Source organism: Bufo bufo, chromosome 1 (genome assembly GCF_905171765.1).
Source record: "Bufo bufo chromosome 1, aBufBuf1.1, whole genome shotgun sequence".
Lineage (NCBI taxonomy): Eukaryota > Metazoa > Chordata > Amphibia > Anura > Bufonidae > Bufo > Bufo bufo.
In genome coordinates, this window is record NC_053389.1 from 553,854,177 (window position 1) to 553,868,104 (window position 13,928).

The 13,928-nt window shown below is 44.6% G+C and overlaps 1 protein-coding gene across 4 annotated transcripts in view; it reads right to left on the reverse strand.

The window, feature by feature from the left end:
• The window catches only part of COG5 (component of oligomeric golgi complex 5), a 413,671-nt gene that overhangs the window by 360,743 nt on the left and 39,000 nt on the right, over positions 1-13,928 (reverse strand). For all 4 annotated transcript variants that reach the window (XM_040412854.1, XM_040412847.1, XM_040412840.1 and 1 more), the window contains exon 6: positions 3,544-3,664. In XM_040412854.1, the coding sequence (XP_040268788.1) occupies positions 3,544-3,664 (121 nt within the window). The remainder of the gene's footprint in view (positions 1-3,543; positions 3,665-13,928) is intronic.

The following is a 13,928-nucleotide window of genomic DNA, read 5'->3' on the forward strand; positions in this document are numbered from 1 at the left end:
AATACTTTCCTATTGCATTTTGTATAGCCACTAGAGCTATTCAATAAAATGTATCTGTATAGCGCCACCTGCTGTCTGTTTTTTTCTTATTTCTTTGCCCTGCTCACAGAGAAGGCCGCACATGCTCAGTTTCATCCTTCAACTTTCTCCTGAGCTGTGATAGGGAGAGCTGAGACACGCCCACTTTGCTGCAGTGGGCGTGTCTCAGCTATCAGCTTGATATAAATCTAGCAGAGCAATGAATGGGGAGATCTCTGGATCCATGTGAAGTTCAGGGCTGGTTCTAGCTTTCCTTTGTTAGAAAGAGATTATCACGTACTGTATGATATCTGATTTAATTTTTTACATTAATCATGGAATAACCCCTTTAACCACTATACACGAGCTTGTTGGACAGCCTCTTCCAAAAACACAGGCGTTAAAAACGTTTTGTCTCATTTTGTGGATTTAAAGGGGTTGTCCGGTTTCAGAGCCGAACCCGGACATACCAAGAATTTCACCCAAGCAGCCCCCCTGACAAGAGCATGAAATGCTCTGATGCTCTCCTTTGCCCTGCGCTGAATCCTGCAGGGCAAAGGCATTTTTAGGAGTTCCGGTGACAAAGGAGGCTTCCACCCAGCAGTGAGCCCGGTGACGTCACTGGCACTAAGTGGCGGGCTTTAGCGCTGCCCTAGCCTGTCAAACGGCTAGAGCAGCGCTAAAGCCAACCCATCACAGCCAGTGATGTCATCGAACACACTGCTGGGCGGCAGCTTCTACCAGGAAGTGTAATATTGTAAATAAAAGAGCCCTTGCCCTTCAGATCTGAACTCGGACAACCCCTTTAAAGAAGCACTTTTATTTACATATACAGTGATACCTCGGTTCACGAACGCTTCTGTTCACGAACAACTCGGTTCACGAACAGAAAAGTTCATAAAAATATGCTCCGGTTCACGAACTCCGCCTCGGTTCACGAACAGGAGCCGCAGCCTTTTTAATGCTATTTCCAGGCTGTCACATGGTCGTGACTTCCTGTAGGAAGACCGTGGAGAGAAGAAGAGACACAGAAAGAAGTACTGTGAGTACTCTGCAAACATTTTAAGTGATTTTTTGATTTTTGGTGTGCTTTTTAGCACATACAGTACTGTACAGTTCACTGGACACCCAATATGGCTCCCAAGAAGCATAGTGGAAAGAAGAAAGTGCGGAGCAGCAATGAAGGTGACAAGAACAGCAATGAAGGTGACAATGTGCAAAGTGGAAATGCAGGTGACAATGTGCAAAGTGGAAATGCAGGTGACAATGTGCAAAGTGGAAATGCAAGTGACAATGTGCAAAGTGGAAATGCAAGTGACAATGTGCAAAGTGGAAATGCAGGTGACAAGAATGTGCAGCGCAAGCATGGTGGCAAAAAGAAAGTGCAGAGCAGTAGTAAAGGTGACAGCAAGGTTGTGAAGAAAATAACCATTGAGCTATACTATACTGTACAAATGTGTATTGTAATTTGTTTCATATTTTTGTGCTTCAAAAACCCCCAAAAAAAGGTCAGCACGGATTAACCGGATTTACATTGAACCCTATGGGAAAATGTGCCTCGGTTCACAACCAATTCGGTTCGCGACCAGAGTCAGTTCACGAATTAAGTTCGTGAACCGAGGTATCACTGTATTATAAATATTTCTAACTAACCACCAGTAGTCTGACAGTGTAATTTGTTACACCCCAACTGAATTGCATCCATACATTTTGAACCTTTCCATTATGGGAACCTGTGACCTCAAGTTTGACTACTTGCTCTAATGTGTAAACCGGAACTTGGCCTCTTCCTGTAGCTGACTTCGAGTGAACTACAGGATGACATCACCAATCAAATCCCTCCTGGCAGCTCTTAGGCCCCTTCATACACTCATCTGTATATAATGTCCTCCCTATGTAAAGGACCAGAGGTGTAGATATATAGATATGTAGATGACTGTATACACTGATTAAGTGTAGTTATATAAACCTCTGGACTTGCACTGCCTGTCTGTACTATCTGTGTGTGTCGACTCTCCAGTTGTAGTTTTATAAGACGTGGCTTCACACTGCTTTCCCTACCTCCTGTATCTAAGAGCTGAGAGGGGAGAGAGCGATGACAGACGCTCAAGCTACAGACAACCCACAAATAACACATCAAATAAAACAGGTATACACACGGATTATACAAGAGCTTCTATCTTATTCTTAAATAATGGCATATCCTGCTTTGTATAGGCAAAGAAATACAATCCTAGAGTGCTTCTTTAAAAGCCTGCACTCTTCCGGGTAGGCTTTCCTCAAGAGTTTGGAGTGTTTTGAGGGGATTCACTCAAAACAGCAGTCCTGAAATCAGACACTGAAGTTGGGGAAAAAAGTTCATCTCACAACCACCGATCCAATCCATCCCAGAGGTCTTGAACTGAGTTGAGGTCAGGGATCTATGAACGTCACTAGATTTCCCTCCACACCAAAACTTCAATCAAAGTCTTTATAAATGTGTGGACAGGAGCATAATATCATTGGAGCGGGCCTTCCACAAACTTCTGGCCACATAGTCCCAGCAAACCCTACTGTTGAGTGGAAGCGAATAAAACCAGGCCAGCGACCAGTTTATTACATGCACGGGCACAATAAGCACATCCAGCAATCAGTCTGGCTACATTGTTTGTTCTGTACTTTCATGAACAAAATACCTCATCTATAAATATGCGACTTCTGCAAGAACCCGATTTCGAGACTGAAATAAACATTGCAATCGAGGAAAATTAGGACAGCAGCAGCAATGTTGGTAGCTGCCAGGCAAGGTCTGAACAATTTTGAAATATCCATTGGCCCATTAAGAAATAATTTCAATAAGATTTTATTGTTGGAATATGCCTCTAAAGGCTATGGACACCTTTGGAGCAATTTTTTTTATGATTGCATTTACTGATTTTGACCTAAAAATAATGTTTTCAATGGGTCTTTATTAAAAATCAGATTTTGCAATACAGGTGTTAAAATAATAATAAGAAGAAGAATAATAATAATAAAAATAAAAATCTGTCTGTTTGCAGAGTATCACTTCTGAGTCCCATCAGCTGATGGCTCATGTGAAGCCTTATCTCTGGTCACCTCACCTCATAAACCTCCTATCAGTTTGGCTATAATGAGTGTTTATGAGGATAGGAGATCAGAGATAAAGTTTCACATGAGCCGTCAGCTGACAGGACTACAAACTGATTTTTAACCCCTGAATCTCCAAAACTTTTGAACATTTTAATAAAGATCAAGTGAAAAAATAACTTTTAACCTAAATAAGTAAAGTGCAATCATAAAAGAATTGTCCTTATGGAGTCCATAGCCTTTAAGAAGAATCTTTGTTCATGTTCTTTATACAGAAGTAGCTCAGGGAGGGGGAACTATTTCTTATTGAAGAGATCCGCCAAGGTATGGATACTTACTTATAATTGAAAAAGGTGTTCAATTTGTTCTTCTCCATAAGGAAGAAAATTGCATCAATACCAGCCAAACCAGAGGCAAAAGAATGAAAAGTGGACTTACCCAACTCATTTAAACTCTGAGCAGCTTTAGTAATCTCCCTGCTACCACCCTGCAGCTGACCTTGAAGTCTCTTGCTGAGATATAAGATACGTATGATTCTCCGAAGCAAATCGCAGGCAGACTGAAAATGCAAACAGATTTAATACATTTATAGGAGAGCAATATCGACTGAATGCAAAATTATGACAAGGTATCCTGTTTCTGCTTGTATGTAAAGGAATAGGCACAGTGCTGGACTCGGACTACCTGCTGATGTGCGTCGGCTACTCCCGTCATCATCATCAAATCACAAAAAAAATAAAAAATCTTAATGTTCATTTCAAAACAGAAAAAACTAAAGTGTGCACTGCCAATAAACCAGGGAGCACGTCTACACTGAAATTTGCTGAATGAAAAATGATGTATTACAAAAAAAATCAATTGTTTCCAGTTATAACCCACTTTCCATTAGGCTCCTGTGAGCTGGTGCACAGTCAATAGTACAATGTGAGGAGTCAGATCCCACATAAATACCATCATATTAACTAGACAATCAGATTTTTCTTAAAGAATCACTCTGCCATTTGGCGCAGAGACCCTTAGGTAGCGCACTAGGAGGTAGAGTTGCCAAGGCAACCGTATTATGTCTGAGGAGTCTCCTGTACAGGTCCTGTGCTAATTAATAGCCCCGTAAATGAGAGACTCCTAGGACCTTGTATGGTTGCCTTGGCAACTGTACCACCCTGCAATCTACCCACACCTCCCTGCGCACAACGTAAGATCGGACAGGAGAGAGAAAATAAAGTGACACTTTTACATGGCTCCGATTTGGATTGCTGCTATGGTGCAAATATATAAAAAGACTCTAATAAGTCAAATCTTCCGTTACAAAACTTTGGTGCAAGGATAATATTGTAAATCTAGAAAAATACATGACAAACAGAAAGAAAAACTGTAAAGGATTGAGAGAAAGGATAGACAGAGCTGATGGAAAGGATGGGGACAAAGGATAGACAGCGCTGAAAGAAAAGATGGGGAGAAGGATAGACAGAGCTGATGGAAAGGATGGGGTGAAAGGATAGATAGTGCTGATGGAAAGGATGGGGAGAAAGGATAGACAGCGCTGATGGAAAGGATGGGGTGAAAGGATAGATAGCGCTGATGGAAAGGATGGGGGGAAAGGATGGGGAGAAAGGATAGACAGTGCTGATAAAAAGGATGGGGACAAAGGATAGACAGCGCTGATAAAAAGGATGGGGAGAAGGATAGACAGCGCTGATGGAAAGGATGGGGTGAAAGGATAGATAGCGCTGATGGAAAGGATGGGGAGAGAGGATAGACAGTGCTGATGAAAAGGATGAGGACAAAGGATAGACAGCGCTGATGGAAAGGATGGGGAGAAGGATAGACATAGCTGATGGAAAGGATGGGGTGAAAGGATAGATAGCGCTGATGGAAAGGATGGGGGGAAAGGATGGGGAGAAAGGATAGACAGTGCTGATAAAAAGGATGGGGACAAAGGATAGACAGCGCTGATAAAAAGGATGGGGAGAAGGATAGACAGAGCTGATGGAAAGGATGGGGTGAAAGGATAGATAGCGCTGATGGAAAGGATGGGGAGAAAGGATAGACAGTGCTGATGAAAAGGATGGGGACAAAGGATAGACAGCGCTGATGGAAAGGATGGGGAGTAGGATAGACAGAGCTGATGGAAAGGATTGGGTGAAAGGATAGAAAGTGCTGATGGAAAGGATGGGGAGAAAGGATAGACAGTGCTGATGGAAAGGATGGGGAGAAGGATAGACAGAGCTGATGGAAAGGATGGGGTGAAAGGATAGATAGCGCTGATGGAAAGGATGGGGAGAAGGATAGACAGAGCTGATGGAAAGGATGGGGTGAAAGGATAGATAGCGCTGATGGAAAGGATGGGGAGAAAGGATAGACAGTGCTGATGAAAAGGATGGGGACAAAGGATAGACAGCGCTGATGGAAAGGATGGGGAGAAGGATAGACAGAGCTGATGGAAAGGATTGGGTGAAAGGATAGAAAGCGCTGATGGAAAGGATGGGGAGAAAGGATAGACAGTGCTGATGGAAAGGATGGGGTGAAAGGATAGACAGCGCTGATGGAAAGGATGGGGAGAAAGGATAGACAGCGCTGATGAAAAGGATGGGGAGAAAGGATAGAAAGCGCTGATGGAAAGGATGGGGAGAAAGGATAGACAAATAATGGAAGAAAAATCTAGCTCCACGTCATAACAGGAAAACGTTATTCAAGCGGTTAAAATCTTCAAATACAGGACAGTTTCGTCAACGCGTTTCAGACCATGTAACAATTTTGGTCCTTCATGACAAGTGCCTTATGTGCTCCCTAATCAGCTGGCCATGCAATCAATAGGTCACATGGCCCAGAGAAAACACACCAGGCACAATTACTGTTAACACTTAAAAAGCCGTTGACTCAGTGTGATAGAATAATACAAAGAGGTACAAAAGCATATACAAAATTGTAAAAACAAAAAAAACAAAAAAAAACACATATAGCCCTACTGAAAAAAATGAATAAATACAACATAAAACATCCCCTCAATACTGTAAGATAAGATCATGCCTTTTATTTAGACCCCTTGGTTGTCGTGAATCCAATTGAAAAATCCAAAATGCCTCTCTGTTTAATAATTTTCTTCTGTGGTCCCCCCTCTTACCGGAATACCAACAAGTTTTCCTGCTATGACGTGGAGCTGGATTTTTCTTCCATTATTTGCCTCAACTGCATCCTTGCTCGTCTAGTAGAGGAATAGGTGAGAGCTGCCTTTACTATTACTGAGAAAGGATAGACAGCGCTGATGAAAAATATGGGCAGAAAGGATAGACCGTGCTGATGAAAAGGATGGAGTGAAAGGATAGACAGCGCTGATGGAAAGAATGGGGAAAAAGGATAAACAGCGCTGATGGAAAAGGGAAAGGATGGGGAGAAAGGATAGAGAGCGCAGATGGAAAGGATGAGGGAAAGGATAGACAGCGCTGACGGTAAGAGGAAAGGATGGGGAGAAAGGATAGAAAGCGCTGATGGAAAGGATGGGGAGAAAGGATAGAAAGCGCTGATGGAAAGGATGGGGAGAAAGGATAGACAGCGCTGATGGAAAGGGGAAAGCATGGGGAGAAAGGATAGACAGCGCTGATGGAAAGGGGAAAGCATGGGGAGAAAGAATAGACAGCGCTAATGGAAAGGATGGGGAGAAAGGATAGACAGCGCTGATGGAAAGGGGAAAGCATGGGGAGAAAGAATAGACAGCGCTGATGAAAAGGATGGAGTGAAAGGATAGACAGCGCTGATGGAAAGGGGAAAGGATGGGGAAAAAGGATAGACAGAACTGATAGAAAGTATAGACATCGCAGATGGAAAGGATGGAAGAAAGGATAGACAGCGCAGATGGAAAGTATGGGGAGAAAGGATAGACAGCGCTGATGGAAAGGGGAAAGCATGGGGAGAAAAAATAGACAGCGCTAATGGAAAGGATGGGGAGAAAGGATAGACAGCGCTGATGGAAAGGGGAAAGCATGGGGAGAAAGAATAGACAGCGCTGATGAAAAGGATGGAGTGAAAGGATAGACAGTGCTGATGGAAAGGGGAAAGGATGGGGAAAAAGGATAGACAGAACTGATAGAAAGGATAGACATCGCAGATGGAAAGGATGGAAGAAAGGATAGACAGCGCAGATGGAAAGTATGGGGAGAAAGGATAGACAGCGCTGATGGAAAGGGGAAAGCATGGGGAGAAAAAATAGACAGCGCTAATGGAAAGGATGGGGAGAAAGGATAGACAGCGCTGATGGAAAGGGGAAAGCATGGGGAGAAAGAATAGACAGCGCTGATGAAAAGGATGGAGTGAAAGGATAGACAGCGCTGATGGAAAGGGGAAAGGATGGGGAAAAAGGATAGACAGAACTGATAGAAAGGATAGACATCGCAGATGGAAAGGATGGAAGAAAGGATAGACAGCGCAGATGGAAAGTATGGGGAGAAAGGATAGACAGCGCTGATGGAAAGGGGAAAGCATGGGGAGAAAGAATAGACAGCGCTAATGGAAAGGATGGGGAGAAAGGATAGACAGCGCTGATGGAAAGGGGAAAGCATGGGGAGAAAGAATAGACAGCGCTGATGAAAAGGATGGAGTGAAAGGATAGACAGCGCTGATGGAAAGGGGAAAGGATGGGGAAAAAGGATAGACAGAACTGATAGAAAGGATAGACATCGCAGATGGAAAGGATGGAAGAAAGGATAGACAGCGCAGATGGAAAGTATGGGGAGAAAGGATAGACAGCGCTGATGGAAAGGGGAAAGCGTGGGAGAAAGAATAGACAGCGCTAATGGAAAGGATGGGGAGAAAGGATATACAGCGCTGATGGAAAGTAAAGAAAATGCAGAAAAAAAAATGCATTTGTTGTGTAGGACGGTTGTGTGCGCCTCAGGGTAAAAACCTGCTCACCAGGCATAAAAGGTTATACTCAAATCAAACTAGACTGACGTAAAAATAATCTACTATTAGTACCTGTCACCTCTCCTGACATGCCTGTTTAGTAATTACGGTACTTGCATTCCCCATGTAATAACAATTCTCGAGCATCTTCACTTCTGAGGCTATGATGTGCAGTTCCTCTATTATTCCTTTATGAATACAAGTACAACTGGTTGTTATCAGTTAGGGGAGTGGCTGTTCCATCAGGGGTCCCGCTCTCTTGTCCTGAACTCCTGATGGAGCACCAGGCCAAGCATGTACCCTGCTGCTCCAGTCATACTCTATGGGAGTGCCAGAGATAGCAGAGAAACCGGCTCAGCTATTTCCAGTGGTCCTATAGAGAATGAATGGAGAGGCAGGGTACATGCTTCGCTAAAAAGAACATCTCTGGGGGGCGGAGCCTGGACGTTGGCGTGGATGGCTGTGTGAAAGAGCTGCTCCTCCACGTCCCAGCATCTACAGCTATTTAAACAACGGTGACCTGTGCAATAATGGTCAAATACGGGAGAGACAAAGGGCTTGAACTCCCGGACACGCCGAGATCGCATAAAGGCCAGCAGGACATGCAGAAATTTCTTAAAAAGAGAAGCTCGCATTCACCGGGAGCCAATGCTAAAATGGCGGCGGCGCGCGAAGCTGAAGCGGAAACTGATGACTCTGAGGCAGACAGTGAGAGATGCGGTGCAGCTGATGAACGAGATCCAGCGCCTGTATCCAAATCATTCCTCACTAAAGTGCTCGGTCAAGCTCTAGACAAAGCCCTGAGGCCGGTACTCACAGAGCTGGCAGAGATTAAAACAGAAATATCCCAAATCGGCCACAGAGTCGAAGCGCTGGAACAGACGGCCCAGGGGCTGCAGGCACACGCCTCAGGAGTGGCGGAATGCTTAGATGGACATGCTGCGGAGCTCAACAGAGCATTCTTACTATTGGAGGATCAAGAGAACCGTACGTAGCAGGAGGCGCAATGTCCGAATAAAAGGCCTACCTGAGTCCTGGGCTGCGGAATCACTTCGCAAAGTTGCCACATAAATCTTCGCAGACCTACTAGGACCGGACTCTGCTGAATCCATCATAATAGAGCGCATACACAGAGCACTGAGACCCCAACCGAAGCCAAATGAGAGGCCAAGGGATGTAGTCTGTGGTCTATTGTCATTTGTAGACACAGCTCGTATCATGGAAGCAGCGCGAGCTAAAGATAGGATTCTAAAGAGGGCGCAGATATTGCGCTTTATCAGGACATTGCGCCATCAACGCTCGCGAAGAGGCGCATACTGAAGCCTCTGCTAGTTATTTACCGGATTGTCTGCCAGTGTGGGAAAGAATACATTGGCAAGACAATCCGTGAATTCCGTAGGCGAGTAGGTGAACACCTTAGCGATGTGGCCAAACTCAAGGACACCCCAGTGGCTAAACACGTCCACAACTCTCACAACGGCCATGGCCGTCTTTCTCTCATGGCCATTGATAAAGTGAATCCACCAACAAGAGGGGGAGACTGGGACAGAATCATCCTACAGAGGGAAGCTAGATGGATATATGATCTTAAGACCGTGGCCCCCTTAGGGCTTAACGAGCAGCTAAACTTTGGTTGTTTTTTGTAACGGACCATCCCTCCACTGATACTCCCAGCCGTCCCAGTATTTGAATACATCATGCACCCCGATTTAATAGGGGGCACATTAAGGGGTATCATTCCACCCCAAGTACATAATGGAAGCTACTTGCCTAGTCCTTTCCCTACGTCCCCTTGCCGCCCCCCCCCCCCCCCCTTCCTCCCTCCCCCTTCTCAATGTTACTAAATGCTCATATTTCTAAACCTAATGCCTTTTGGCTTGCAACCATAGGAGCATTCATGCCTCTCTAACTGTTAACCTGCACGAAATGCAATATTAATATTTATAGGAGCGCAAGCTATTATGCCGGCTCTCTAGCAGCTGAACCTGGACGTCCGAGCACTCCCGGCGTCATTCAGTTGCCAACAGGCGCTGCATTCAGCCTTCCTCCTGGCCGCCCCACGTGACCGGACGTTGCGCTGCGCTCCACGGCTTGGTGCGGTCCATTGGATGGCCGCGCCTGCCGATGGGGCGTAGCATTCCAATCGGATCATCCCACTCCCAGAGGCGGTCGCGACACACAGGGCACGCGCTCTGCTGTTTAAATACAGCGTCCTCATGGCAATTCGGTGTGCAGCTGATAACATCAGATCAGCTGCCCCAGAGGCGCCCCTCTTCAAAGAATCTGTGGGGTCCTCCTTCCTTTAGGACCATCAATGTCCCTTTCTCTTCAATCCTAGTGATCCACTGATCTAAGGTATGTCCCTGTTCCATTCTTCTTTTAGTTCCCAATATATGTGAACCCCCTTTTTTCTAGATCCTCATGTTAAATATATTTTTCGTTGCAGGATTACTTATTGCACATTTTGGATCTCTTCCCCTGATGATTTATCACTTGAAACGTGACACGTTGGGAACCATCCTATAGGGCATAAATAGGGATACCTCCCTATTCTAGTGTAAGGTATCCGGACAGGGCCGCCCCTTGCGGGGTAGGAACTCTGTGTAGATAGGCAGGTGAACACTAGCATTGCCCCCTTCCCCAATCAGGGCCTACTAGGGACAGGGGTTCCCTGCACCAGTCTACATCTTGCAATTACCTACGACTACATCTAACCCTCGGCCCAGACGCGGTATTATTTCCACCACGCTAGGCTGATCCCTACCAGGGGGCGTCTGAATGGTAAGAATGTTCCCTAAATTTTAGCCATATCTCAAGCATCTGTTTGTGGCGCTATATATTTTATATAATATAACAGTAAAAGTTATATTTTAAGCTCTCCCAAATTCTATATTGTTCATTAAATTGTTAGTGGGAGCGCCGATATCTAAAAATCCTAACCACCCTACATAGAATTCTAGACGCCTTAAGGGCACGAAAGATCCCATATACCTGGATGTATCCCTTTGGATTGTCAGTTCTTAAAAAAGGGAAACGTATTACCATCCATGTACCGGAAGACCTGGAGGGTGCGTGGGAGCGCATCGGAATACAGCCCATCGATATTCCCTCATGGCTGCCTGTGACCTGCCCGGCAGCACCCTCGGCCTTACCGCAAGTAGAATCTTGGAGAAGAGTCCAGCGGGCCAAGTCCAGCAAAACGTCTAAACACCTGATAGGAGCTGCGGACCCTCCGATATGAAGATACCTCGGCCGGTGACACGGTGAAGTATTATTGAGGCCTTAAGTGGGTCATGCTAGAGATACCTTCTTTAGGACAGTTCTTGTTCTAGATCCTAATCAACAATCAGGGACGCTCTAGACATGTTTTACCCGCACTCTCGGTGGCTTGTGGCCGAGACAACGTATGTCCTAGTGACTTGCACCACCATTACTCATGGATCGGTTCCCCAGTGCTCCATGCACCTTGTTCATGTTCAGACTACATTGATTAATTGTTCCATGTTCTCAGCATTCTGATGCCTATTTGCCAGATAGAGTGATACTTAGATAACACTAAGTTGAGGTACTAGGTTCCCATTACCTCCCTGTTAGACCAAATGTATAAAGATTGAGCACCAATATGTTGACCTTTAAATGTAATATGCGACTCCGCACATGTAGATTCGCGTGGAGGATAGTTGAGCATCATTAACTGCTTGTTTTTATTAACAATGCTCCTCTATGCGAGTCTGCATTTGCAACTTGTATATTGAAATCTCTGTTAATATAGAGAACGGGCCATTACCAGGAAGTCTGGTTGCACTTTAGTTAGACATAGTCCTTCCTTGGGAATGTGTACTTGGCTCTTAGGTGAGGATGTGCTCCGGCGCTATACATTCTATACTTGTTGCTTCTTTACCTGCAAATTAAGATTAAAACACCTCCTGATATCAACAACAGACAAGTTCCCGTCACCTCCATGCGAGACCAGATGTGTACTGTTTAAGCACCAATATGTTAAAGTAAATGTGTATCCAGGGCGTTAGCTCATGTAGATTTGTATGGGAGATGCTTGAGTGTTTTTTGTGCTAACGGTATTCTTCCATGCAAGGCTGCATCTGCGATTCCAGCTGTATAGCACATTTTCTGTTGATGCATTTAGCATGCTTGGTCTGGAAATCCAGACGCTTTTTTCTTTTTAATTAGATCTTATTTTTTCATGAGACTACATCTGTGACTCCCAGGTACAGATGTGCTCCAGTTTAACGCATCCTATGTTCTTTTCGCATGCAAATTAATGTTAAAAGGTAAAATGTTAAAAGGTATGCTACTGTCAATAACACAGACTTACTAAGAAGAGGGTACAATGTCTGTTAAGATGCTCACCCTTCCCCTCTCTTTCCCCTTCCCCATCCCCCTCCCCCCCCCCTTCCTTCCCTTCCTCTCCTCCCCCTTCCACCTTCACCCATCTCCTAAAACTCCTTACATCCGCACCTCAAGGTTTGTTAATAATTGGTATATGCAGGTCACCAGAGAAAAGTTTTAACATTGATAGCTGAGATGTCTGGACGATGTGACCAGGTCAAAAGTTTTTCTTGCTTTAACCCCCTCTGCTGTCTATATACATAACTGATTATTCCCTATGTGACAGCTTCTATTTACTGGTTTCGTATCCAGTAACTGATTAACTACACTATACTCTATATATTTCTCGATCTTTTATTTTTTCTTCCCCCCCCCCCCCCCTCCTCTCCTAGAACTTCCTTCCCTATCTGTATCTCACCCAACTCTTGACCTTGTTTGGTAGACGAGTTCACAGAGAACTTTTAGCTAAGAAACTAAGCATCGGAGCCCACTTAAGATGACTGACATAGTGGTTTCCACATTCAATGTAAAGGGTCTTAATTCACCTCAGAAAAGAGGTCAAGTTATGCTTGCCCTCAAAAAGCTAGGTTCACATGTTGTGTTCCTCCAAGAGACACACCTCCGCCAGATGAAAATGCCAAGACTACCGAAACGTCCATTTTCACACTGGTTTCATAGCACTCAGCCAGTGTCAGCTTCTAAAGGTGTTGCCATTGCAATCCATCAATCAGTACCATTCACCTTCCTGAAACAACACTCAGATGCGGAAGGAAGGCTCCTGTTAGTTAAGGGCTTAATAGCAAACTTCAAATTTACGTTGGCTAACTTTTATGTTCCCAACAAGTCTCCAGTTCACTGGCTCCTACAAGCCCTGGACACCCTCAAGCTTTTTGCTGAAGGACAAATAATTCTGGGCGCAGACCTGAATCTAGTACTAGACCCAACAGTGGACTCATCCTCCACTAAGTCCCATATATCGCAAAAACTCCTTAGCAGACTTCACAAGAAACTACATGAACTGCACCTAATAGATGTTTGGCGTATAGCAAAACACTCTTAATCCAGCTCACCTTCCTGGTCAATATATGCTCCCGACTCCAAACCTTTGGGGGAGTGTCCCCGTTGCAGACTGCAAATAACTTGGAAAGGATAGGTCTTGGATTCAAATGGAGATCCTTTTTAAAAACTTCTTCTTTATTAGAACATACAATTTACAGCAGACATCGCCAAAAGGTACACGGAACAGTCGTTGACGCGTTTCGGGTACTGGACCCTTAGTCGTAACACTGTCACATCGTGAGACACTACAATTTAAATGAATTCAGTGCCAGTCCCTTCAAACTCAAGGGAGGAGGGCAAAATCTTCATTGGTTGTCTCACTATGTGTCACACCCATCTTCTGGGTTGGTAATCACCAGATAAATGGGTTTCACATTGTGCTGGAACTCTAGATCAGATTAACCCCTCGGGCACTATAGTCCCGTCATATTGGCTAAGGGAAGTGAAAAGAGAAACCGCACAGTGTGAATATCATACTTACATATAAAAACATTTATTATCAAACTAAAATGACCTTAAAC